This window comes from Lepidochelys kempii, chromosome 6 (assembly GCF_965140265.1).
Source record: "Lepidochelys kempii isolate rLepKem1 chromosome 6, rLepKem1.hap2, whole genome shotgun sequence".
In the NCBI taxonomy this organism is placed as follows: domain Eukaryota; kingdom Metazoa; phylum Chordata; order Testudines; family Cheloniidae; genus Lepidochelys; species Lepidochelys kempii.
This window is the reverse complement of record NC_133261.1, coordinates 84,705,947-84,732,639: the sequence shown is the minus strand read 5'-3', so window position 1 is coordinate 84,732,639 and position 26,693 is coordinate 84,705,947. Positions and strand designations below refer to the sequence as shown.

The window sequence follows — 26,693 nt, the reverse complement described above, 5'->3', positions numbered from 1 at the left end:
TTCTAAAAATGATAGATGATAATTTTCTAACACAAAATATATTGCACCCAACACAAGATAACTATATTTTGGGCCTCATTATGATGAATAAAGATGAATTAATCACCGAACTGGAAGCTGGTGGTTGCCTTGGGACCAGAGATCATGATCTGATTACATTCAATATGGGCAAAACGAGGAAATCCCCACCCGGAGTAGATTTATTTGGTGCTTCAAAGGGGTTAATTTCCGAAAGCTAATAACAATTATGAGTGAAAATGCTTGGGAGCACAAATTTTGACGGAAAAGTGACGAAAATTGGGAGTTCTTTAGAAGACATTATTAGATGGCCAAACAGTCATGATTCCACAGTCAAGAAAACTTTGGCCAAATGCCCATCCTGATTCAGTGGTTAAGCGAAGGCAGCACTTAGAAATAAAAAAGCAATACATAACAAATGGAAAATGGGAGAAATAAATAGGAACTGATATAAATCAGAAGATATGAAGTGCAGAATACTGATAAGGGAAGCTTAAGACACGAGGGAAAAGTCCATGGCTGGCGGCGCCAAGGACAACAGAGAGCTTTTTACATATAACAAGAATAACAACAACAGAAATTCTAGCAGTGGTGCAGACCCATTCCTAAATGGAGATGATAATAATGATGATGCAGAAAAGACAGCAGTGTTCAATAAATATTTCATTTTTGTATTTGAAAGAAGCAGGATGATGTACTCAAATCAGATGAAGATGATGAAATACTTTCCAGTCCACAGTAACTGAGAAGGATGTTTGAAGTATTTAGCTGCCAGCTTCTAACAATTATAAGTCTGTCATTCTGACATTGACCCTGGGCAAGATAATGAAGAAACTGATATGGGACTCAATTAGGGCTGTCAAGCAATTAAAAAAATTAATCATGATTAAATGCATGATTAAAAAAATGAATTGCAATTAATCGTGATGTTAAACAATAGAATACCATTTATTTAAATATTTTGGATGTTTTCTACATTTTCAAATATATTGATTTCAATTACAACACAGAATACAAAGTGTACAGTTCTCAATTTATATTTATTTTTGATTACAAGTATTTGCACTGTAAAAAGCAATAGTATTTTTCAATTCACCAACTACAAGTACTGTAGAACAATCATGAAAGTTGAACTTACAAATATAGAATTATGTACAAAAAAACCTGCATTCCAAAGTATAAATGTAAAACTTTGGAGCCTACAAGTCCAATCAGTCCTCCTTGTTCAGCGAATCGCTCAAACAAGTTTGTTTACATTTGCAGAAGATAATGCTGCCTGCTTCTTGTTGACAATGTCACCTGAAAGTGAGAAAGGCGTTTGCATGGCACTGATGTATCTGGCATAGCAAGATATTTACATGTCAGATGCACTAAAGATTCATACATTCCTTCATGCTTCAACCACCATTCCAGAAGACATGCATCCATGCTGATAAGGATCCAAGGCAGTGCGGACCGACACATGTTCATTTTCATCATCATGAGTCAGCTGCCACCAGCAAAAGGTTGATTTTCTTTTTTGCTGGTTTGGGTTTGTAATTTCCACATCAGAGTGTTGCTCTTTTAAGACTTCTGAAAGCATGCTCCACACTTCATCCCTCTCAGATTTTGGAAGGCACTTCAGATTCTTAAATCTTGGGTTGGAGTGCTGTAGATGTTTTTAGAAATTTCATATTGGTATCTTCTTTGCATTTTGTCAAATTTGCCATGAAAGTGTTCTTAAAGCGAACAACATGTGCTGGTTCATCATTCGAGACTGCTATAACATGAAATATATGGCAGAATGAGGGTAAAACAGAGTAGGAGATATACTATTCTTCCCTCAAGGAGTTCAGTCACAAATTTAATTAATGAATTATTTTTTTAATGAGCATCACCAGCATGGAAGCATGTCCTTTGGAACAATGGCCGAAGCATATGAATCTTTAGCGCAGCCAGCATGTAAATATCTTGTGACGCCTGCTACAACAGTGCTATGCGAACACCTGTTCTCACTTTCAGGTGACATTGTAAACAAGAAGTGGGCAGCAGTATCTTTCTGCAAATGTAGACAAACTAGTGAGTCTGAGCGACTGGCTGAACAAGACGTAGGACAGATTGGATTCGCAGGCTCTAAAGTTTTACATTTTTATTTTTGAATGCAGGGTTTTTTGTACATAATTCTACATTTGTAAGTTCAACTTTCATGATAAAGAGATTGCACAACAGTACTTGTATTAAGTGAACTGAAAAATAAAATGTTTTGTTTTTTACAGTGCAAATATTTGTAATCAAAAATAAATATTAAGTGAGCACGTGTACACTTTGTATTCTGTGTTATAAATGAAATTGATATATTTGAAAATGTAGAAAAACATCCAAAATAGTTAATAAATTTCAATGGGTATTCTATTGTTTAACAGTGCGATTAATTGTGATTAATTTTTTTAATCGCGATTAATTTTTTTGAGTTAATCTCATGAGTTAACTGAAATTATTCAACAGCCCCAGACACAATTAATAAAGAATTAAAGGTGAATAATACAATTAATGCTAGTAACATGGATTTATGGAAAACAGACCCTGTCAAACTATCTTTTTTTGATGAGCTTACAAGTTTGGTTGATAAAGGTAACTGCAAAGATGTAATAGATGTAGCTTTTTTGTAAGTCATTTGACTTAGTACCACATGACATTCTGATTAAAAAATTAGCACTGTACAATAGCCACAGAGCGCACACTGACTGGATTAAGAACTGGCTAACAGATCTTAAAAATAAGTTGTCAGTGGGGAATCAGCACTGAATGGAAGTGTTTCTAGTGGAGTTCCACAGGATTGGTACTAGTCAACATTTTCATCAATGATCTGGAACTAAATATAAAATTACTGCTGATAAAATTTGTGGATGACACAGATTGGAAGTGTGGTAAATAATGATGAGGACATGGCAGCCATATAGTGACACCTAGATCACTTGGTAAATGGGGCCCATTCAAACAAAATACAGCCAAATGCAAATCTATTTATCTAAGAACCAGGAATGCAGGCCATACTCACAGAATGGTAGATCAGGAATTGGCAACTTTTGGCAGGCGGCCCGCCAGGGTAAGCCCCATGGCGGGCCGGGCCGGTTTGTTTACCTGCTGCATCCGCAAGTTCGGCCGATCGTGGCTCCCACTGGCCGCGGTTCGCCGCTCCACGCCAATGGGGGCTGCAGGAAGTGGCGGTCAGTACACTGAAAAGCTGTACACTGAAAAGCAGCGACTCTCAAGAGGATTTAGGGGTCATAATGAATAAGCCACTCAACATGAGCCTCCCGTGTGATGCTGTGCTGAAAAGGGCTAATATGATGCTTAGATGTGTAAACAAGGGACAAGTGAGTAAGAGCAGGCAGGTGATTTTATCTCTGCATATGCCACTGGTGAAACGGATACTGGAATACTGTGTTCAATTCTGGGCTCCGCATTTTTAAAAATGATGCTGGAAAACTGGAGAGGGTGAAGAGAAGGGCCACAACAATTATTCGAAAGCTAAAGAAAATGGATTACAGTGACAAATTCAACGAGCTCAATTGGTTTAGCTTTTGAGAGACTTAAAGAGATTAATCTGTTCAACTTCTCAAAAAGCAGCATGAGAGGTGACTTGATTACAGTTTATAAGTACCTTCACAGGGAGAAAATACCAGGTACTGAAAGGCTCTTTAATCTAGCAGAGAAGGGCACAACAAGAACAAGCGGTTGGAAGCAGACACCAGACAAATTCAAACTACAAATCAAGCCCAAATTCTGCACAGTGAGAGGGATTAACCCCTGGAAAAAACTACCAATGGAAGCAGTGTATTCTGTATCCCTTGATGTCTTCAAATCAAGCCTGCATGCCTTTCTGAAAGATACGCTTTAGCCAAACACAAATTATGCTTAAGTGAAACAAAAGTTATTGGACTCAATTACCGGGATAAGTGGGTGAAATGTAATATCCTGTGATATAAAGAAGGTCAGACTAGATGACCTAATGGTTCCTTCTGACCTTAAACCATGTGTGTCCATGTGTGTCCAGGTCCTATGAGATGATAACCCTTCACCATAGACACAACTCAGTTCCTGTGGACTGAACCAGGATTTGGACAGTAAACATCAATATACACATACCAATGAATGGAACATAAAACTGTTGGTCACTTTTTAACAACACATTTCAGTTTTAAAAGATTTCAGAAATGCAAGATTAATTTTCCTACATCAAGGTTCGAGAACAGTTTAATTAGGTGATTTGACCTAGACTTGTTTCCTCCAAAGTGATTAAAAAGTGAAATCTCTATCTTGGTGAGAAATTCAGTCGTTCATCCAAAGCTAATAAAATGGCAGTAACACAAACAACATATGTGAAAAGTCTAAACAGGATTTCCAATTATCAATACTCCCTTCATTACACAAACTCAACTCTTCATATATTGAACTTTTTCTCCTATTCATGATCTTTTTAATGTGCCATCTGTAGACTTGAATAATACGGCTGAGTTCAGTTGTTTATTCTCTCATTACTAAGCAACAGAAGATGGCTTGCAACAAAAATAGAAACTTTTTTCTTTTTGGGTGGAAAGGGCATGGAGAGAGGAAGAGGATTTTGAGTTCGTATCTATCACTCACAGCTACCTTCCTATTAATACAAAATGATTAATCTTTAGAGATTATAGTTTTTCCTTTGTTATTTGGAGGCTCTCTAATAGGAATTAGTTTATAGTCCTTCTTTCTGAAAGCAAGCAGTTCATCTGTGGAAATTTAAAAAAAAAACAAACCCAACAATTTCAAATATATCAATAACTTACTGGGTAGTTACTTGGAGGTCAAAAACTCCTTCCTTTTGCTTGTGGGGCTGAGGGGAGCAGAAGAGCACAAGAAGGAGCAGAAATGCTTTGAAAACAGAAAGAGGGTGTGTGTAAGTAGAGCCTAAGTAGCACAGTCCCTTCTTCACCAATGCTGTGCGGCCTGGGCTCTGTCAATATTTATTTTACAGGAGGGAGGAGGTATATTGCAAGGGAGAAGTGTTGAGGAGTTGTCACTCTACTTCTACACACACACACACCCCTCGAAAACTGGCATATAATACTGCCAGACAAAAAAAGCGAAATTCCAGCTTTAGATTTTGTTATATAACCACTCCCCCTCTTTGGGGAGATGGGTACAGGAATGGTGAGCAGATAAATGGCAACAAAGTTCCTGAATCAGCAGAAGCAAGATGTATGGAAAAGTGTGGAGGGTTTCCTTCAGGAAAAGGAGTGAAATTTCCTGCGTATCTTTGAACTGTGTGCAAATGAAAGACACACACAAGGATCGATTTAAACAGCAGGCTGCAACTCTACTAACTTAACAATGGAGAGGGGCACTATCGACCCACCCACTCTCACATACTAGGCATTTAATTGGGTCCAGTGCAGAGTTTCTAGACTCCTACCATATACTCAGGGTAGACCTTCTTCAGTTTACCAACAGGACTCAACTAATTTCCAATCCTCATGCCCTCCCTCACACAAGAGGGGAAGAGAATGCCAAAGGAGACCTTGGTCTGCAAAGACTTTAGGTCTCACCTTCTCCTTACAGGCAAAAGGTCCCAGGTCTCATTTACCTCTGGGAGCGGTTTTTTTTTTTTTTTTTAGCCTGTATCTGCACTGGCACATTCGGGGTGCCAGTAATTAGTGTGGTCACACCTTCACCCCACAGTCTGTTACGTATTTCATGCCTAATCCAATTCCTAAAGTCTCCAAGCCAAATGCCAGACCCTCTGTCCAGCAAGGGCACTCTATCACATCTAAAAATTCAGGCACATGATACCAGATGTCCCTGAGCCACCCCATGTCCAAAGATGACTCTGACAACATCACAGTTCATGCTCTTCCAAGCCCTAACCCCATGGGCTGGTTTGACCACGCCTTGACATACTCACCTTGCAAATATTTCTGACCCAATTAATCTCATGCTCTGTCAGTCTACTCCATCCCATGCCCCTCTGAATCCTAATTCACAAATTTACCCCAAGGCAGGCCCCCAGATCATTTCCCCTGAGCTGAGCAATCAGGATATTAGATGGATGTAGTTCAGACATCTACAAGAGCAGAAGAGGCATGAGCTGATCTGACAACATGCCCCTTCTCCCAAACCATTGCAGGTGGATAGCCTCACACCTGAAGCTCAGCTGTAACACATGCCAAGCTGACCGTCTGCTTATAGGTCATATTTCAGTCCGATTTACTTGCCTGCAGCCTCTGAGAGTTGAAAACCCTCCAGTGCTGTGAACAGCGCTGCACCCATCCTAAAAGAACGAATGCCATAATTTGCCAGATTGGGATCCAAATGGGCTAATGCCTCCCCCATTACCACAGCAAATGGTACCTAGTCAGAGGTATAAAGGGCCTTGCTCCTGCATCCACATGGTTATCACAAACTCTTTTACTGGACATACCTGTTCATACAAGCATTCTCTTAGCTCTTCTGTGGCTCCTTTTCTGGATTGATAGGGTTGTAAATACCTTAATTTTCAAGGGCACTGCTCCTTGTTTAAGTTGCACATCTACCAATTTGAGGGCACTCCTGGAGCTGTCCCCTTGACACCAGCACACCCTCACTAACCCTGAAGGCACTGAAAACAGCAATGACAAATGCAGCTTTAAACAAATCCACATGCACCCCAATGTAGGTAAAGCTTCCAATCACTGAAACAAATGCTTTATGGTTATGGGGTGCCTGAAACCTATGCAGCATCCCTCTCCTCTGGACCATCCCTCCAAAAGCTTCCTTAGTAAGAATTTTCCACATGTGTTAGTAAATCCTGCCAGCGTGCAACAAAATGACAGGCCAGCAATGCTGCTACAAGTTGGCGAAAATTTTTGAACCAATAGTTTATTCATTAAAAAAAATGCAGTTTTAATCAATTTGCAAATTTGATCTAATTATTTTTTATTGAGGAAACCTTTATGCATGTCAGCAAAACTGTGAGTCCATATCAACCTGCCCCTTTATAACCTTTTGCCCAGTGGTTTGGGCACTTGCCAGGGATGTAGCAGACCCAGGTTTGAATCCTCACTAGATATCCCTCGCTCCAGGTGAGCATCCCTAGCCACCAAGCTATCAGCTGATTTGGGGTGGGTTGCTCTCAGTCTCTTGTGTTGAAGCTGTTCCACTACATATAAATAGAAATATTCATTGTTCCAAACAGCGAGTGAGCGAGAACAACTTCATAGCCTGGGAGGTAGATCTGGATTCAAATCCCTCCAATGAATCAGGCAGAGAAGATTTGAATCCACATCTCCTACCTTCTAGGTGAGTGCCTTAATCACCAGGCTATACAGTTGTTCTCACTCACTCTCTCTTTGGCTCAATGAATATTGATTTACACACAGTGCAACAGCTTCAACAAGACAGAGAGTGACACACTCCAAAATAGTCTATAGTCTGGCGGTTAGGATGCTCACCTATGAGGGGGCAATATCTAGTGGAGATTCAAACCTAGGTCTACCACATCCCAAGCAAGTTCCCTAACAGTTGGCCTACAGATATTAAGGGACACGGATGGATGGACAGACGGACACACAATCCCTTTTCTAATTTGCTTATGTGGAAAAAGTTTTGCCATTTTCAGAATCTTATGAATATTTTTTTATTTTTTTGGCTTGCTGGACAAGCCAAAAAAATCAGTTATTTGCCCACCTCTAAAGGTGACTCACTATAGCCAATGATGCCAATCTACAATGCACCAAAGACACCGCATAATTCACCACCTGAAACTCAGGGATGTACTAAACATACGGAAGGCTTCCTCAATGCTAATCTATGAACTCAACAAAACTAGCCTCATAAACCCGTAATGTCCTTGGGGCAATGGAATTTTCCACCAATCCTAAAGCCGTCAGGAGCCATGGTTCCACAAACTGTGAGGCATCACCTGTGGGTCTTGGCGGCAAACAGCACTAGGTTCTGTAATCGGTCATCCTGAAACTGAGATAGAGCATGGACAATCCCATTATCAACACCAGAAACATGTACTACACAGAAAATATGTTAAACAAACAGCAGTGCAATACAAATGCCCTTACCAGCCACATTACTTCGTTGACTCTGAATTAATGTGAATCTCTGCCTGTTTGTCAGACTAAAATCAAAACCATTTAATTCCTCACCCCAAATAGTGACAGCCACCAATATCAGAAAAAACTTAATAGAAGTAATCTCTTATTATACTATGCTTTGACCACTCTTCAGGCCACCTCTATGCACACCAAGTCCCTTGGTAATGAACTCCAAAACCAATTTTCCCAGAGGCGTCAGACAGTCCCCGTAATGCTGATCCTAGCATTCAATTGGGTCACTGAACTGATAACCCATTAAACTGCTATAAGAACGCTTCCCCTAATCCAAATCGGCCCTTACTTCTTTTGGTCATCCTGACAAAGCGATGAGGATTCTTGGCTCCAGAAGTGTTAGCCACCACATGGGCACAAAAGACTCTAGCCAAGGCCACTGCCCTACATGCAAAATTTAAATGTCCCAATAGTTACTTATTCCTGTTTTAGAGTGGCTTTCGTAGAACTTTTGATTGTCCTTATCTACACCTTTACCTTACCTAAGCTGTCTCTGGGTATCCATGATACACACTGTTTTGAATCCAATTCAGTTCCCAAATATGTTAACTGTGCTGGGCCTTCTGCCTTTTCTGAGGCCAGTGAGACCCCAAGCACTCGGTCATCTCCAGAAATGCTCTCAACAGGCAGCTGTGCTCTACTGATCATATTTTCTGCCAAGAGGAAGTCACTGAAACAGTGAACTGCCTTGGGTGCAAGCTCGTTTCCCTCAGATCTGACCATTCCAATGTCATGCTTAACCTTTCAAAGGCTGAACATGATGTGGAGCAAGGGCATGGCCTTGTCAAAACAGTAATATTCCTCAAACTGAAGACCGAACCAGTTACTATTTTTGTAATGAACACAGAGTAATGTTGTATTTTGCTACCTGTGTCCTTATGCTGCATTCCTTAACCATGGCTACTGCTGCATCAAATGAGGACTATCAAAGTGAACATAATTGAGGGTCAATACTGTCTTTAAAGGAAGCTTTGAAGGTAAGATAAATGGTTGATAATCCTGTATTATCCATTAACTTTTTTAGGCACCACACCCAGGAGAGCTGTAGATCTCTACTGGTAATTTCAAAAAAGGAACAACTATTCTTTCTACCTGACGTTTTCCCAAACTATTTGTTCTAGTTCTTTAATAAGTTATAAATTTTCAGCCCACACACGTAACCTTTCCCCCTCGTATGTAGGCTTGGCAGAATTTGATTTTTATTTTTTATAATTTTGATAGCTAGTATTGATATTTATTTTTAAGAAGTATTTTCCAATTCTTATCTATTTACATTTTCACAGTTGCAAGAAATTACGGAGGGGAGCGCCAGACAATGAGGGGTAAACAATAATTGTTTAATTACAGTAAATGTTGAGATTCAAAAACCTTAAATCAAACTCTAATACATTCCCAAGCAGCATTTTTCTCACTTTGTCTATCTGTAAATGTCAATGATTGATAGTAATACTTTTTCATAGGTTTGTATGTGTACTTGGTAATAGATGTTTACTGACATTTATCGATAAAATTATAATCCTTCCAAGCCTACTCACATGGGATCTGAAACCCTACCAGATGTCCCTTGCATATATATGCCCCATCTGTTTTGTTAGGATAATCCCATAGTAGGGTCCTTAGTACCTCTAATTTAGCTGGAGATTGGGCTGAAAGGGATTGAGGGTAGTGACAGCAACCATCTAATCAGCTTGCCGAACTTGTCTTACCCATCCAATATACCAGGGTCGCTGTCTTCTTGTAAGCACGGGGCTGGGGAGGTGGTAAATGGCCTTCCTTAGGGTAGCTCCCCTGAAGGCTTTTAGGAGTCTCCTTTATGAGCTACAGAGCCCTCCCCAGCTGCCTGCTCTCTCCCAGAACTGCCTCGCAACTGCTGAGAATTCCTCTTTTTAAGACCTTATTCCATCCTTGACATTATTGACAGGGCTGAAGGGGCAGGACCAGCCTTGCCCACAGCCTCTCTTTAACCCCTTCATCACTGGTGTGGGGATTATATACCTTTTATTCTAGTCTTAACAGAACCTAAAACGTGACAGTTAAACTCAGCACATTTTTTTCTGAGGACTCAGTCACTCTCCCTATAGCCCACTGTTTTATTCAGCTATGTATTGTTTCAGCCCTATAACTCTATTTCATTTATAAAAGTTCACTAAGGAAAGCGGAACAGATGTTTTTAATATTTCTGAATCTAAGGACAAGAGTGGAGATAATTTCAACAGTGCAATGCATAATGTCCTCTATCTGAAAAATACGTGGTTTTTCATGAATGAACAGCCGCAATTTTAGTTTATTTGAGAAACATGATGATGGATGTTATATATTGAAGATTAGAATCTGACCTCATAGAACCTCTCTAACCATTGTTTATGTGCTGTGAATTTTATATTATTTAAAGAAAGAAATAAGATAGATACATTAAAGTTCTCTCTCATTCAAATGAGAAGTGGTGGGGGGGAGACAAGCAATTTTAAATTGCACAAAGATTAGTGACTTTTTACTTTTTCTTTGTGGGGGAAGTGATTATCTTACAAAGACAATGAGAAAGTGTAAAAAAAGTTCCCTCTACTGAGGCACAGTAAGTGTTAAAAATTTACTTATTTCATATTTAACTTGATGTCGATAATGGAGTTATCCCCCGATTTCTTCCTAATGCCATTACCAGTGCAAGTGTGGGCAGGAATTAGATGCCAGATTAGAAACAAACTCACAAATGTAGATGGCAGATCTACAGAATTTTACTGTATTTCTCTTTAAATAGGAAAGTACTGCTTGTAAAGTGTGACAGCCTGATGAATGGAGACTGAAGACTCTTCATCTATCCAGAGAACAGATAAACCAGAACATCACACAACCATTTCACAGATCAATAGTGATCTGTGATCAATAGTAGTACAGGCCTTATCCCAGACTAGTGAATGTGTTGCATTCTATTAGTAGTCTTATAAGGTACTCTGCTGCAACTTCTCTCTTAAAAACAAAATTAACAAGTACAACAATGTTTAGGTTTTGCTACTACTCTCCAGAATGTTGGTAACCATATAAAAATTGAGCCCTATTGTGATAGGCACTGTACAAATGAGGTAACAGACAGTCCCTGCTTTTGAGAGCTTACAATCCAAACAGAGGAGATAGGCACAGGGTAGGGAAAAGATGTACTAGGCAGAAAAGTACTGTACTGTCAACATGTATGACAATATCTTATGTACAAGACTACTTTTCTGGAAAGATAAGTCTGTTTTTTCCCCCACCTTCTCAATACACCAGTGCTTTCATTTGGCAATAAAATGCTATGGTGAATTCACAGAAACATCCCATTGCCTCCTGTATACAAATTCCTCCACTTCCTACTAACTATATTCTAGGTATTGACAATGTGCAGGTTCTTGTTACACAGACCTTTTGACAGAACTAACCTTCCCCTTTGATCCTCTCGTGACTCAACTACCAAAGGATCAACAGACAGCTTTAGAAGACCTATGTTATTAGTGAGATCTCGTGTGTCCCGACACTTACCCTTATTCTTCTTGGCATGCAAGCATCTGGATTGAGTCTTTTGCTACTGAGACTATGGTTCAGACTAATCAAACAAAAAACATGTGCACAAAGAGAAAAAGACAGCAAGGACAACCCACATACCTGTGTACCTCGGTTTTGGAGCAAGTACATAAATTAATTAAATTTTCAGGATTTATTTCCTTATTTTAACAAGACGGTTTCCCCTCTTAAAATAACAGAGACCTTTCCCTCCTCCCTCCCCACTCTTCAGGGTATTTTTGTTTGTTTATTTATTTTTTTAAGTTCATAGCACTAAACTTACCGTGTCACTTTGAGGCTGTGAGATAACAATAGGCTGGCCGGCATCACATGTCTCTCTTATATTAACATGCAATGGAATGTCTCCTGCATTAAAAACACCAAAATACATTTACATAAAGACTCAATATTTCATAAGTGCATTTCATTAAACTAGCCCTGAAGCTACCTGAAATCAAATTCTAGTTCAGGCTATCCTTTGAATTACTTAATCTCTAAAATTAGCATTTAAAATGAAAATTAGCTGCAGCAGAGTTCCACATATCCACAATCATTAGTACCAAATATATTTCAAATTTATTCATTTTCTGGAAAAAGAGCAGATCGCTTTGCAGTAATTTATAATGACAGGAAGTTTGCTTTATTGCTTTCTGGAGATGCAGAAAAGCTCAAACTGAGACATTTCTATGGTCTAGACATTTTGGATAGGTACAAAATAAAAACACTTCTTTGAGTGTCAGGATAACATACTATTCAACATATTTCTTACTTTTGTATTTCAAAAGTGTTTTGAGATATTAATCAATATCCAAACTATAGCACATTTTGTTGCCAAACAACAAAATGTGCTATAGTCCTTAGTAGGCCATTGATTTAATTAAGTGCTAGCTATATATTCAACTCATTCTCTTTTACAAGAGCTAACTACTGTGTGTTTTGCTTGTGTAATCAGCAGGGAACTGTTATAGAAGAAAAATGTTCTGAAGGAAAAATCATTTATCAACCCAATGGATATTTTCACTTAATTCTGAAATATTTTTCCAGCACCGAATACAGTAAATTTTTAAAAGTTCCCATAATTACTATATCACAACACAGATACTGCCTATGATATAAAATGCAGTTAAAAACTGATCTTCTACCAGTATTAAATTTACAGCATGCTGGAGGCCTGGCTACTCTTCACGCAAGCCTTGTCTATACTCAGAAGTTTCACTGACTTAACTAAAAGTGTGTTTTTAAACCATTTTAATTAAACTGGTGCAAAATCCTGTGTAGGTACTCTTAGTTTGGCTACAAAGTGTGTTATTTTGCTTTAACTTAATTTATTTTTAACACCAGATTAAGATAAATTAAAAAATAGCTAAACTGAAATAAGTATTCGTTTATAAACTTGCACTGGTTTAACTAAAATAGTTTAAAAGCAAACCTCTAGTTAAACAGACACAAGCATGGGTGTTGTCAAACCTTTATATGTAAGTAAATACAAGAGTTGGTCCAAGAAATATCTGTAGTTGAGCCCCTATGTAACCGTGATCAAAATAAATTTTAAGTTTAACATCATTAGAGAAGGAAATATATTGAAATCTTGCACTGAACTTTAAAAGAGGATTTTAAAAAATAGTTAAGGATGCTAGTAAAAGAAGACCCTAAAAGAAAAAAATAAAAATAAATAATAAAAAAAAAGTATGGAGTTGCTGGTCTTGACTCTGTAATTAAGGTAGAGTTGAATTTTGTACTTAAAGAAGAGATGCAACCTCTATATAAAGACTACAATCTATCCTCCCCAAAATTGCTCAGTACATATGCTTTTGGCACAGAATGAATTTTCTGAGAATTTAAGTAAATCCACGATTTTTTTTTTTAGTTAAATTTAGTTAAAAATTGTTTGTTTTTTTTTCATAAATTTACCATTGGAGGTCAGATCTTTTCTTGGTCCCAAATGTTCTTAGTAATGGAATAATGCAGACTAATCAAAGTCCCACATAGTTAAATCTATAGTTTTCTATGGGGGGAGGGATAGCTCAGTGGTTTGAGCTTTGGCCTGCTAAACCCAGGCTTGTGAGTTCAATCCTTGAGGGGGCCATTTAGGGATATGGGGCAAAAATTGGGGATTGGTCCTGCTTTGAGCAGGGGGTTGGACTAGATGATCTCCTGAGGTCCCTTCCAACCCTGATATTCTATGATTCTAAATATTACTGTTATCTTGTACATAGGTCACATTTTGAAGACTTATTTTTAGGATTCAGAGTAAATTTTTTGCAGTCACTCTTCACAACTAAAATTTACTACTTCAGCAGCAACAGAATTCCACAAAGAACTGCTCTTTTTCAAAATGGCTGCCATCTCCGACTGTTCTCAAAAGGATTGAGGGCCACATTTATGAAGGTATTTATGTGCTTAAAGATGCAGATAGGTGCCCAGTGTGATTTACAAAAGTACCTAATTGAGTTAAAGACAGTAGCTAAAGATATAAAAAGAAACAAATAATTCTGTAAGTATATTAGAAGCAGAAAACCTGCAAGAAAATCAGTGGGTCTGCTGGACCACCATGGGTAAAGCAAGCAATTAAGGAAGATAAGGTTATTGCTGAGAAACTAAATGATTTCTTTGCACAATTCTTCATCACAGAGCATACCTGCCTGGCACCTACTCTTTTCTGGTAATAACAATGAAGCACTATCAGAGAGTGAGGTAACAAAAAAAGAAGGGCTGGAACAAACTGATAATTTAAAAAGCAACAAATCCATTGAGTCCAGATGGTATATGCCCAAGAGTTTACAACATATCTAAGAATAAAGTTGCTGAGCTGCTAAGCAAAAACAGGCACATTTTAATTTTTTTTAAAAGTTACTATACCAGGGGATTGAAGGGTAGCAATTGTTGTGTGTTTTAAAAAGGTGCTAGAAATGATCTGGGATATTACAGACAAGTAAGCCTTATTTATATATCTGGTAAATGTATTGAAAAACAATTAAAAATAGAATTATAAGAGATCTAGGAGATCACAAATTTATTAGGGTCTAACCAGCATAGCTTCTGCATAGGAAAATGTCTCTACAAATTTGTTTGAATTAACTGAATGTGTTAATACAGAAATCAATAAAGGGGAACTGGCTGATGTACTTTACTTGAACTTTTGAAGGCCCTTAACAAAGCTTCTTACAAGAAGCTACTAGAGAAACTAAGTACTCATACTGTGTTGGTCAAAGTAATGGATCAGAAACTGGCTGAGACACAGAAAAGAAATGGCCAATTTTCATCATGATAAAATGTAGAGTGTCACAATGTTCTATACTAGGATCAGTGTTGTTTAACGTAGTCATCAATGACATAAAAAAGGGGGTGAGCAGTGACGTTGCAAAATTTGCAGATGACACAAAATTATTTGGTTAGCCAAAACTGGAGAAGACTCAGGACCATCAGAGCCTTCCAAAACTAGGTGTCAGGTGCTACCTCTCAGTAGTCAGGCTTAGTGGCTGGACGAAAGGTCAAAGCCAGACTTTTGAGTTGGGACTGGACCAAGAGTGGCACTGGAATCGAGATCTGGGGACAGGCCAGGGTCAGAACCAAGATCAGGGTCCATCGTGAAGCCAGGAGTCCATAGCTGGAGTTCAGATGCAAGCCAGGGGTTGAAGCAAGATGGTCAGAGTCCAGGGACAAGCCAAGTCACAGTCATAGCCAGAGTCCAGATACAGACCAAAGATCAAAGCCAGGTAGTCAGAGTCCAGGGGTCTAGGTAGGGTCAGCAGGCAGAGGTAAGCCTGGAGCAGGTCAATAACAGGGCTGGAGCAAGGGCAGGGTAGGGCAAGGACAAGACTGGAACAGGGCTTGGGCAAGGCTGGGGCAGAAACAGGAACAGGGTCAAGAGCAGGCTGGGAGTCTCAAGAGTCTGAGACTCTGTGAGGCAGCATGAGGATTTCTGGCTGGGTAGTTGCACAGACTGATCTACAGCTCTGGTGGAGTTGAGGAAATACTTGAACCTGGAGGATAGGCTGCAGCCATATGCCTGAAGATTGAGTCACTGCAGGCTCTGTGCGAAGATTAAGTCAGTGCACCTACTGAAGCACTGGGGATGGGCGGGCAAAAGCCTGCCCACATCTAAAGGCCCCTGCTCACAGTCTAAGGGGAAGAGCCACCAGACCCAGACATCAAATGATTATGGGAGACAACCAATGAAAAGAAAGGGATGGAAGTGGTGGGTCACAGGTTCAAAATCAGGGATCCAGATGGGGATACCAAGCAGAAGACCCCAGACAGTGCCCACTGCTCCTCAAGACATCCAAGGAGCATGGCCCAGAGGAACTCTGTCCAGAGACTTGAGGGAGGATCAGAAGTAGGTCCCATAGTCATAGAGCAACCTCCCATTCAGCTTCCTCCTCATGGTATGGTGGATGGCCACCCTGGCTAGCACCAGGAGAAGGTTGATGAGGATATCTTGCGATTTCGTGGGGCCATGGATAGGGTGTGCATAAAGCAGGAGGTGCAGGGAAAAGTGCAGCCAAAATTGGAGGAGGTGGTTCTGGAAAAGCTGGAAGAGGGGCTGCAACCTGGCGCACTTAATGTAAATGCATGCGAGGGTCTCCCTCTCACTGCAGAAGGAGCAGATGTCGGGGGAAGTGGTGAACTGCACCCAGTACATGCCCATGCTCATGACTCCGTGAAGGAGCCACCAACTAACATCCCCAGTGGGCCGTGGAACCAGGGTGGAATATGGACTAGCCCATCAGGGTTGTTTGCCCTCCGTGGGTGGTAGGAGGTCCCTCCACTTGGTGTCGGGTGGGACATGAGGGTGATGAAATGAACAGTGCGGAGCACAAGCACATACAGCTGTTTCCTGAGCGTGGTTCAGAGACTGATCGGCTGCATGTCTCGCAGCCAGCTCAGATGGTGAGTGGGGGGTCAGGGCGGGAAGGTGGCGGCTGGGGAGGCTTGTGGGGCAAGAGCCCAACGGTAAAGATCAAGCGGGCAAGGGGGAGCACCCTCCCGCAAGACCCGTTCAAGGAAAATGTGAGAGACAGGCTGTAGGGCTGCCATTACCTCCTGGAACACGCGACAGGGGACACAAGGGGTGGAAAGCCCCATATATTAACAGACCGCAATGGGATACAACCAGTCTCCTCAGTCGTAGTCCAGGAGATCCTGGTGGTACCAGCAAAGACCAACCTCCAGTGCAGCAAGAGAGACTCTTGCACTCTTAGATGCTGGGATGTGTACGAAGGGCTCAGCAAAAAGGTTCACCCCCTTGGTGGCTGCCATGGACCTGGTCACCGAGACTAGCTTCCAGGTCCTGAGGAGGTCCTGGTAAAAGACCGGCAGCTCAGATTGGTTTTGGGGGGCACCCTCGTGTGGAGGTACAAGAGCTGCTGGTTGTAACAGAGCCCTCAGAGGGGGTGGATGAAAACATGCCCAGCACACTTCATGCCTTACTACCTACACTGTAAGGAATTCTGCAGGGCCTTGAGGTGGAAGACACAGACCTAACTGCAGACACAAAGCTGGCCCTTTCTCCCTCCTCCAGGGAAGGCTCAGGACACCTGCAGAGACCCAGTGCAGCCCGAGCCAGAAAAACTCCAGGATCTTCTGGAGGCTGACTGGGGTGTCCGGGGGCAGGCTCAGGGTGTTGAGCTGGTGCCAGAGGACCAGCTGGTGCCGGACAGGACCAGATGGTTAAGCACTAGTGCCCTCCCTCATAGGGAAAGGCACCAGAGCAACTTCGTCCACTTCCTGTCCTTCGTCCACTTCCGGTCCTCGAGATCCACAGTCAGCCACCCTGGCCTCGAGATCTACCCAATTCTCCAGCGGGGAGAGATTGGTGGCAGAAAGGTGAATGCCCAGCTAGAGCAGCAGGCCCACACTCTACTAGATGGCTGGGAGTGCTGTAACAAATCGCTTTGCTTAGAATCATTTAAACTATATGCTATTATAGTTTGAATGCTCTTTAACTTGCAATAAGAGATTGGTGTCAGGGATTTTGTACCTGGTTTAGGATTTTTAGATCATATAGTAGTAGGGATTATTAGTTACTTTACTAAAATGATACTTCATTTTGGAAAGCAATACTGCCTGTGTCAATTACTTTATTGGAAGGTTACATCCGTGTCTTTCGGTGTTTCCTTCACAACACCAGGAACTTATACCTCGGAACAGAGTAAGGGGGCATTAGGCAAGTTATTCACTGACAGCAGATTTTAAATTGCTCTGAAATTGACATATATATGATACAATTAACAACATCCTCGGCCTTCAGGCCAAAGCTCTTGACGCAGCTGAAGGAGGCCGCCAAGTAGATGGCTTGGCAAGTCTCCACCTGCGCCAGGTCATCTGGGTCCTGGGCCATGAGGAGCACGTTGACAACATATGCCAATGGGGACTACCCACAAATCTGGCTCTCTAAACACCAACCTTGTAATCCTTTTGCCGAGAAGACAATGTTGGAAGGGCAGCTGAGCAAGCAGCCCTGATTTGGCTGCAGATTTGCCTCACAACAGATGAATGGGCAACATAATGATGGATTCATTCAGTGTTGGTTAATGCACAAATGCATGAATTGGAGGGAATAATTTGAACAGTTAATTGTATCAAGCAAAGAAGAAGACTTGGTATTAGCAAAGACCTCTGTTCAATATGGACAAAAATAGAAATGTTAGGATACATAAGGAATAGGATAGAATGGAGAATAATACAGAAATTATTATTATATTTCCTTACATAAATCAATGACACAATTTAATTTGGAATATTGTGTTTAGTTCTTGTCACCCCCTTTCTAAAAGCATTTAGAGAAATAGAAGAATTCCAGTAATAAGGGCAAGAATAATTAGTGACTGATAATCTCTCATCTGAAGAATGACAAGACAAATTATTTCCTATAATGAGGAGATTAATAAAATGGCATGATAAAAAGCAAATAAAATAATGAATGATACTGAAAAGTTATATTGGGAACTTCAATTCAGCGTCTCTCATAATACAAGAACAAGGGGGACACTCGATGATATTAAAAAGTGGCAAATTCCAAACAGATAAAGGAAATACTTTTTCACTCAAAACACTGACAAGTTCCTCAGGCTAACAAGGTATCATTGGGTATGTCTACAGTGTAATAAAACACCCTCAGCTGACCCGTGTCAGCTGCACCACGGGACTGAGTCAGCTGACATAGGGCAGGTGCAGGTGTTTTATTGCAGTGTAGACATACACACTGAGGCCAAGAGCTTAGTAGGATTCAAAATACATTTACATGGATCACAAGGATGTCCACATTTTTACTTATAAATACGAACAAAAACACACCCAAGAGCTTTGGAAAGTGTAATATAAACCCTCAGAACTTTTGGTCATAAGTCAGACTCTAACCATTGGGCACTGGAAGGAGATATTCCCTATGGGCAGGTTATATCACAACTAACTGTTGCAGGTTTTCTTCCTTTGAAGTATCAGATACTGGCCATTGTTGGAGACAGGACAGATACTGGTCTGATCCAGTATGGTAATTCCTATGCTTCTATGTACAATACAAACTAACTTTAACCCTTACAGCACTATATTCATGCTCTTTAATGAGCAGCTGGAGAACAGTATGTTTGTATCCACTCCTCTTCAAACCTCTTCCTCCCGAATCAGCAAATCCCTTGGCTCCACCCGCTTCCCATCCTTGGCCAACGGTACCCATCTTGGGGACAGCAAAAGCCACTTATGGGGACCAATGGCTGACCAAGCACCTTGTGCCACTGCAGATGGAGGCTTTGCACCCAGTGTAACCCAGGGCTGAAGCAATCCCCTTTGACTCTGATCCCCACACATTATGCTTCCATCAGGTGACCCTAATGTGCGCCTTCAATTCTAAATTCCATTCCTATGTTAGATTTGTATCAGACCTTGATGTTTTTATGAAGATTTTAAATGAACTTCCTGGTTCATTTTAATGATAAGCTGTGGAATATCATTGACATAATTACAGTAATACATGGAGATACATCATTAGCATGCACAATTATCTCATTTACCAACTTAAATATGCTTTTATGTTTTATAACCTCTTCCTGATCACTCAGGTTTAAACATACCTTCTTTAAAAATAGCAAGCAATTAATCCACATTTTAAAATTATACATAATTCCACATTAAATCAATATATGAACAATTCTTGTTTAGAATTACTTACAAGTGAAGATACATTTTCTTTTGAAACCACATTTTGCAATCCAGTATATTCCTGAAATCCCAACTAACACTTAAAGACAATAGTTAAGGTGGTCTAATCATAATTAAATTATGTTTAGTCTAAACATAACTGACCTTGGATAACCAGTGTGTGTGATTCAAAGCAAAAATGTAAACTACTTATTTGCCATGCAAACGCAACAATTCAATATTCTATATGTAGGTATAAAAGTAACGGGTCTAATGCATTGCTGTTCAAATTACAATCTTTTCCCACATACATAAAAAGGACATTCCTGTTCCCAGTAGAGTCAATGGGACAACTCCCACTGACTCCAATGGGAAGAATTTAGATCCTAGATGTCACTGCATATATGTTACAAAATTTCACCATAAGTAACAGTACACTTTATTATTTAACAATTATTTAATTTATTTGATAAATAATACTATATGTTGTATGCTGTATAAGATATAAATATCAAAACAGTCCATGTTCTGAAGAGTTTACAATCTAGAAGACCGTCAAGATCACCGAGATCCAGTGGATGGAGTTTCCTTAGACACTTCCTCTCCCACTTGTGGCCCTTATATATGTGAGTACTAGTCATATTTGTCACAAACTTCCAAATCTAGCCAGCATTTCATTAAAAGGAAAAATCCTGAGACAATGATCACAAACAGCACAAAAACTGTAATAAAACTCAGCAATTTAAGATTATTACTGCACCATTTTTTTTCTATTTGACCATTATTTGAACATACAGTATCATTAATTTGTCCGTCAACAATAAAAATCATATCAGTATTCTTACCTAAAACATCTAGTCCAAGGGTTTTTGCTAGATCTCTCACACCATCAGCTCCAAAAATATGGGTCTCATGTTTACATTTCGGGCATTGGAAAACACTCATATTTTGGACAAGTCCCAAAACCTGTTAAGTTAAAAAAGAATGTTCAAATCTAGAGTCTTAGTATCAATACTGGTACATTACATCTATCCACACATAGCATCAGAGAATAGATCTCAAACAAGGTATCTTAAAAGTATTAGTTTAAAATGAATAGACCGTTTTAAACAGTGTCACCACAACCCCTAGATTCCAGGCTCAGCAACTAAGTAATTTAATAGTGTTTTTATTTGATCATTTTATAAATATTTATATATTATATACTTCATATTCATTACAAGATTGCTGCCTTTCAAGTCAAGATTATCAAGCACATTTGTTATAAAACATCTCTTATACTCCCCAAACTACAGTACTTAACTTACGAACACCACTTTATAACATCTCACTAAAACAATTGTTGTATCACATAACTTTGAACCCTGGAGGTTTCATGTGCTGTGTTTTACAGTCTTCTTGTTTAGAGTTTAATTTCATGAACTGTGACATATTACAAGAAGTGAGACAAGCTGGGGGAGGTAATATCTTTTATTGGACCAACTTTATAAGATATTACCTCACCCATCCTGTCTCTCTAATATTGTGGGACCAACATGGCCACCACTGCACTGCATTACAAGAAGTGTCACAATTGGACCTATTTTTTAAAAAAAAAGACTTTTTTGGCTATTCAGCAGGAAAATATCTTCAAAAACGAACCCAGATTTGCTATTCTTGCTGAGGAGCAGAGAGACATTTAAAGATCAAAACAATAGAAATAATTATGCAAGGCAGAAACCGACAAAAACTGTGGGACAAAAATCTAATATACACATATTAGGTGTCTTTTTGTTGATGTCCAATTTCCAACATCTTCTTTGCAAAAATATAAAGAAAGTTTGCCACTCTGGGCATAAAATCTACGCTTCAACATTTTAGAATGATGCTGATGAGAACACTAATCACACTGTGTTTATCTGTCAAACAAAGTTAAGCACGAGGGATGACCGGAATTTTGCAAACCTGCCAGGAATAACTTACACCCAAATTTGACATGTTATAAGGCTCTTGTGGTTTATTAATCAACAGAAAACCTGCACAATCTTAGCTTCATATTAAAATTCTATAAACAGAAAATAAATAGATCACCTAGATACGATACCCAAAATTTCCAAACTTCAGAGTGAAAGTTACAAGATACAGAGGGCCTTTGAAAATTTCACCTTAAATTCCTAAACTTTGGCACCTGAATAAAGTGGCCTTGTTTTCAGAAGTGCTGATCATCCACAGTTTCCACTGAAGTTAATGGGAGCCGCAGGGGTTCAGCACCACTAAAAATCAATTACATTACTTAGGTTGCTATTTACAACAAGCACCCGACCTTTGGCACCCAAGTTTGAAAATATTGGCCAATGTAAAGAATACAGAGAGAGGAATATAAGCAAATGAACATGTTATTTTTACTTTATAGCACATAACTGTGCTCAAAGTGCAATCAAATACAACTAAAATAAAAAAAATTGAGTGCGCGTCAGCTTTGGTGTACTGGCTTTTCTATGCCTGCATTTGGCGTTCTGAATTTTTCACATGGTAGCATAGGTTTACTATGTAGAGCTTTCAGAGGATTTACATCAGGGCAGGTTTTACTCTGAGTTCTTTGGCTGGGAAAGACTACAGCTGTTGAAGGGGCAGCACATTCAATTTCCAATGGGAGGCACAGGGAAGGAGGAAGACAGACAGTGTTTTATAGAGCTCTCTGTAGCCAGCGTAAGTGCTCTGTTGATGGACTCCTAAACGATTAATACTATAACATGGGGATTTCAACGTGTGTGTAAACTGGAAACTGAATGATAACGAAGTAGGATGATGCTTTGAGATTTGAGAGACATCTCCCGAAGGGGGCAGAGAATAAGATGATTTACCCAATTAATTCAGTCTATTCCTCACACCATACAAAAGAAAACTTGCACTTGTCGTACAAATGTACTCACCCATTTTCAAGCACCTAGCTTTTTAAATTTCTGTAGTCCTCTTAGAGTACATGAACACAGCACACTGCTTTTGGTGACATTTAGAGTACCTACCTGCATAGCCCTCAAAGGATGGATATTAAATTGCAGTGTGGCCAGTGAGGCATGGCTTAGGCAAACAAAGACACGCCTGAAGGGCGTGGGTATGTATGGGAGTACATCCCCAACACCGTCTCTACTCGCCCAACCCAGACCTCCTCATCTACACTGATATTTTTAGCAATATAGTGTCCCACTACCTCCTCACTGCCGAAGCCTTTCGCTGCTGCAGGAAAAGACTTCAGGGGGGAAAGGCTTGGGCACCTCTCACAGCTGGAGCCCTTCCCCACAGCGGGGAAAGACTGGCAGCAGGGAGCCTCCCCTCTGCCAGACCCTTTTCACTGCCAACTACAGCTGCACACTTGGATGCAGCCTGCTTCTCACTGTGGTGAGTAGCTACACGTACTGTGCGTACTGTAGACACAGCATTAAAGTATCAAAAAAAAAACCCAAACAAAACCAAACAAAACACATGATCACAGAACAAGTGATGTAGTCTTAGTGTTTTATTTAAATGTTTTATAGCTGTTTTTATAACCGTTTCATGAATCCTTTGATGATAGCAACACACCACCAGAAAAAGTAACTGTACCAGAGCTTTATTAAGACAATGCTACTGTAGCTGTATCCTCCATGCTACATCATGTGTTAATGTCTCATTTATGATCTTTTTTCTTCAGCTAGTCTTACTGAAAGCAAATGACTCTGTGACGCGGGTAAACCAGGTACCAGCTCTTGCCAAGTCTGTAGGCATAAGCTGAGCACTGACAAATTCATAGCTGGAAACCAGTCCAGCTCACCTATATGGTAATATTGTTTAAGGTAGGTGTTTGACTTGTAAGGACGTATTTAGACTCTGTAAAATGCTTGTAAGTTGATACATGCATTAATCTCATTTGTAGTGTCTGTATTGCATGCTACAAGGAAAAATATAAATTTGTTTTATAAAACTGTAAAAATGCCTGCTCTGAACGTGTGAACTCAGATGGGAAGAGGGGCTCCCCACACCCATACAGGAGGACTACCAAATTCAATGGGCAATCACAAAACAAAAGTTTTGTTAATTGCTCCATCCACCCATGGAGAAGTACATGCAGAAGGCTTGTCCCATTGGTTTGAATGCTGGAAGAGGGAAATAAAAATAAAATGAAGATTTTCCATATCTTTGCAAGTTTGTACTCTAACCAGGGCTGGAGCTAAGAAACAAAAAGCAGAGATCCCCAGGGTTGACATGGTTAAGCCCTAAAAAGACATTCAGGGGTGACAGATTACTACATCTCTGTCACTTTTTGAATCAGACAAACTCATTTGTGTATATATGCTTGCTTGAACCTGTAAATAACTTTTATTTCTTCTTTCCTAGTTAATAAACCTTTGGTTAGTTTATTACAGTATTGGCTACAGGCTTTGTCTTTGGTGTGCGATTGAAAGTACAAATTGATCTGGGGTAAGTCACTGGTCTCTTGACACTGGGAGCAACCTGAAAATTTTTTGTGATTTTTTTGGTGTAAGTGACCATCTATCACTAAGCCCCGCTTGCCTGGGTGGCAAGATAGACTGGAGAACCCAAGGGGACTGTCTATGACTCCATGGTAAGACAGTTAAAGTGATCTAGGAGTTAATGTTTGTTACTGGGTTAGTGAAATCTAACTGTAGAACATAGCACCAGTGAGGCGGGGTCTGCCCTGCTTTTGACAGTCTGCCCTGAGATTGGCACTCTCGATCATGAGTCACTCCAGATGGCGTGACAGACACACAGTCCCTTAATGCCTGCGCCACATGCCCATTTTACATTCCTTCTGCATTAATCTTGTCTATCATCTATCTAGTAGTATATTTTAAGGTATAAATGGTTCCTTCTGAATATCAGCAGAGCTTTTGAATACTGGACTGTTCACTCTCAGTGTGCAATATTATGCAGAGTCCACTAGGCTCATTTTTTTCTCATTTAGGATTCTATTATTTATTTATATAATTATTAACTAAGTTATTTTTATTATGTGAGTTACTGTAACGCCTAGGAGCCCTAATCACGGACCAGGACCCCCTTGTGCTAGGCGCTGAACTAACACATTTTGCCCCAAAATTTACAATCTAAGTGTAAGACAAGAGAACAGATGGACACAGACAGTTTGGGGGAGTACAAGGAAACAATCAGGTAATATTGATCAGGATGACAGATTGTGGTCTCAGCATACCAGTGGCCTAACTTCTCATGTTTTTTGTAAGCATCACTGAAAAGGAACATTTTAAGGAGGTTTTAGAAGGAGGATAATGTGTTAGGTTTGTGGATGGTCCTGGGAAGCTCTTCTCGAGCATGAGGGGCAGCATGGGAGAAAGCACAAAGATGTTTGTTTGAAAATTTAACAAAGAAGCGTGTCAAACACAATTTTCACATGGATATTACTGTGGGTTTACAATTCCTTCTGGTTGAAATTTGTTCTTCAAAGTACTGGTGTCAGAGGAACCAATATAGTAAAATTGGAAAACAAATGATTTAATAAATTTGAACAGCAGCAGCTCAAAAGATGCATTTTACAATTTTGTGGGACTTTTGTGCACTACAATTATAAATTAAAAGTTTGAGGTTTTCTCCCCAGATCAAATTTCTCAGTTCATTAGTTCACATTATGCATTAATCAAAATGACTATTTTAAAAAGCTATTATAATTTATATAAACGTTTTTATCACTCAGATGTATTTGTTAATACGTATATTGTTGCATATTTACAGAAAGATAGTAAGACTTCACTATTATCCTCAAAGTTTTTAAATCCACAGACTGAAAGTAATAAGTCTTGCTAATGAAGACTGCAAAAGCTCTCATTTCCCTGTTCAAACAACAGATTTGAAAAGGTTACAAAGTCCATTACGGTCTACACAAACTATCCCATAAGTATGTATGAATCTAATTTCACTCCCTAGTCTTTTGTGAGCTGAGCCTAAGAAGGTCAAAACCTTTTTTAGTTATAGAAGATAAAATTAGAGAATGAAAGCCCTTCATGACATCTTTAGAGATTCTGAGGGAAATCCTGGCTCTACTGAAGTCAATGGGAGTTTTGCCATTGACTTTAAATAGGGCCAGGACCATCCTTTCCCCCTCCCCCATGTTTCAACGGTCCAAATCTCAAAATTTCTACCAGTCAGCATTTCAACTTTTCAGATGTCCAGTTCACTTGTGTCAGTGACCACCCATGTGCCTCCTCTTGCTCAGCAGCCCTACACCCCAAGTTACTTTGGCCTGGCCAGATACTATTTGTACTACTTTAGTAACTGAATCATCTGTTAAACTGCAAGTACAAGATGTGGTAAAGACATTGGACTAGGACTCAGCAGACCTGGGTTTCAATTCCCTCTCTGGGCTGCCACAGATTTGCCTGTGTGACCTTGGGCAAGTCACTTCACGTATCTTTACTTCAGTTCACTATTTACAAAATGGGGATAATAATACTTCCTTTCCATCCCTCCTCATCTGATTGCAAACAATTCAGGCCAGGGACTGACTCTTACTATGTGCATGGGTCCTCTAGGTGCTACAGTGATACAAATAAATAGCCAGATAGACAACAGTTGAAGTGTCTTTAGAAGAAAATACACCTCAGATTCTTTCTCCAGTACAACAGCCAATTGTATATACAGCTGGCCTTTGGAACCTGTGAAATCCACAACTCCCACCAATCTGAACATCCTGGACAGAGGATCTCAGCTTTATTAAAACCAAACAAGTTAGTCCTTCTCCTTTCAGAGATAGTCTTGAAAATATAAACCAACAGAAACTCTAAAGTTGAAAGTACTTCACTGATTTTTCCTAAATAGTCCGAATTATTCATGGATTTCCCCACCAGGTGCCCTGTGCTGGCCTTTGGGGTTCATGAAAGCCACAGCCACAGATTCTTAGATTTAGGG

The 26,693-nt window shown here is 39.9% G+C and overlaps 1 protein-coding gene across 4 annotated transcripts in view; it reads right to left on the bottom strand.

Annotated features, from left to right (window-relative positions):
- Window positions 1–26,693, bottom strand: part of NUBPL (NUBP iron-sulfur cluster assembly factor, mitochondrial) — a 152,230-nt gene that overhangs the window by 9,421 nt on the left and 116,116 nt on the right. For 2 of the 4 annotated variants that reach the window (XM_073348971.1, XM_073348973.1), the window contains 2 exons: window positions 20,642–20,762; window positions 11,944–12,026 (listed from right to left, as the gene is read on the bottom strand). In XM_073348971.1, the coding sequence (XP_073205072.1) occupies window positions 11,944–12,026; window positions 20,642–20,762 (204 nt within the window). Of the gene's footprint in view, window positions 1–4,224; window positions 4,909–11,943; window positions 12,027–20,641; window positions 20,763–26,693 lie in introns of those variants that run through there. The other 2 variants (XM_073348974.1, XM_073348972.1) reach the window with 2 other exon arrangements.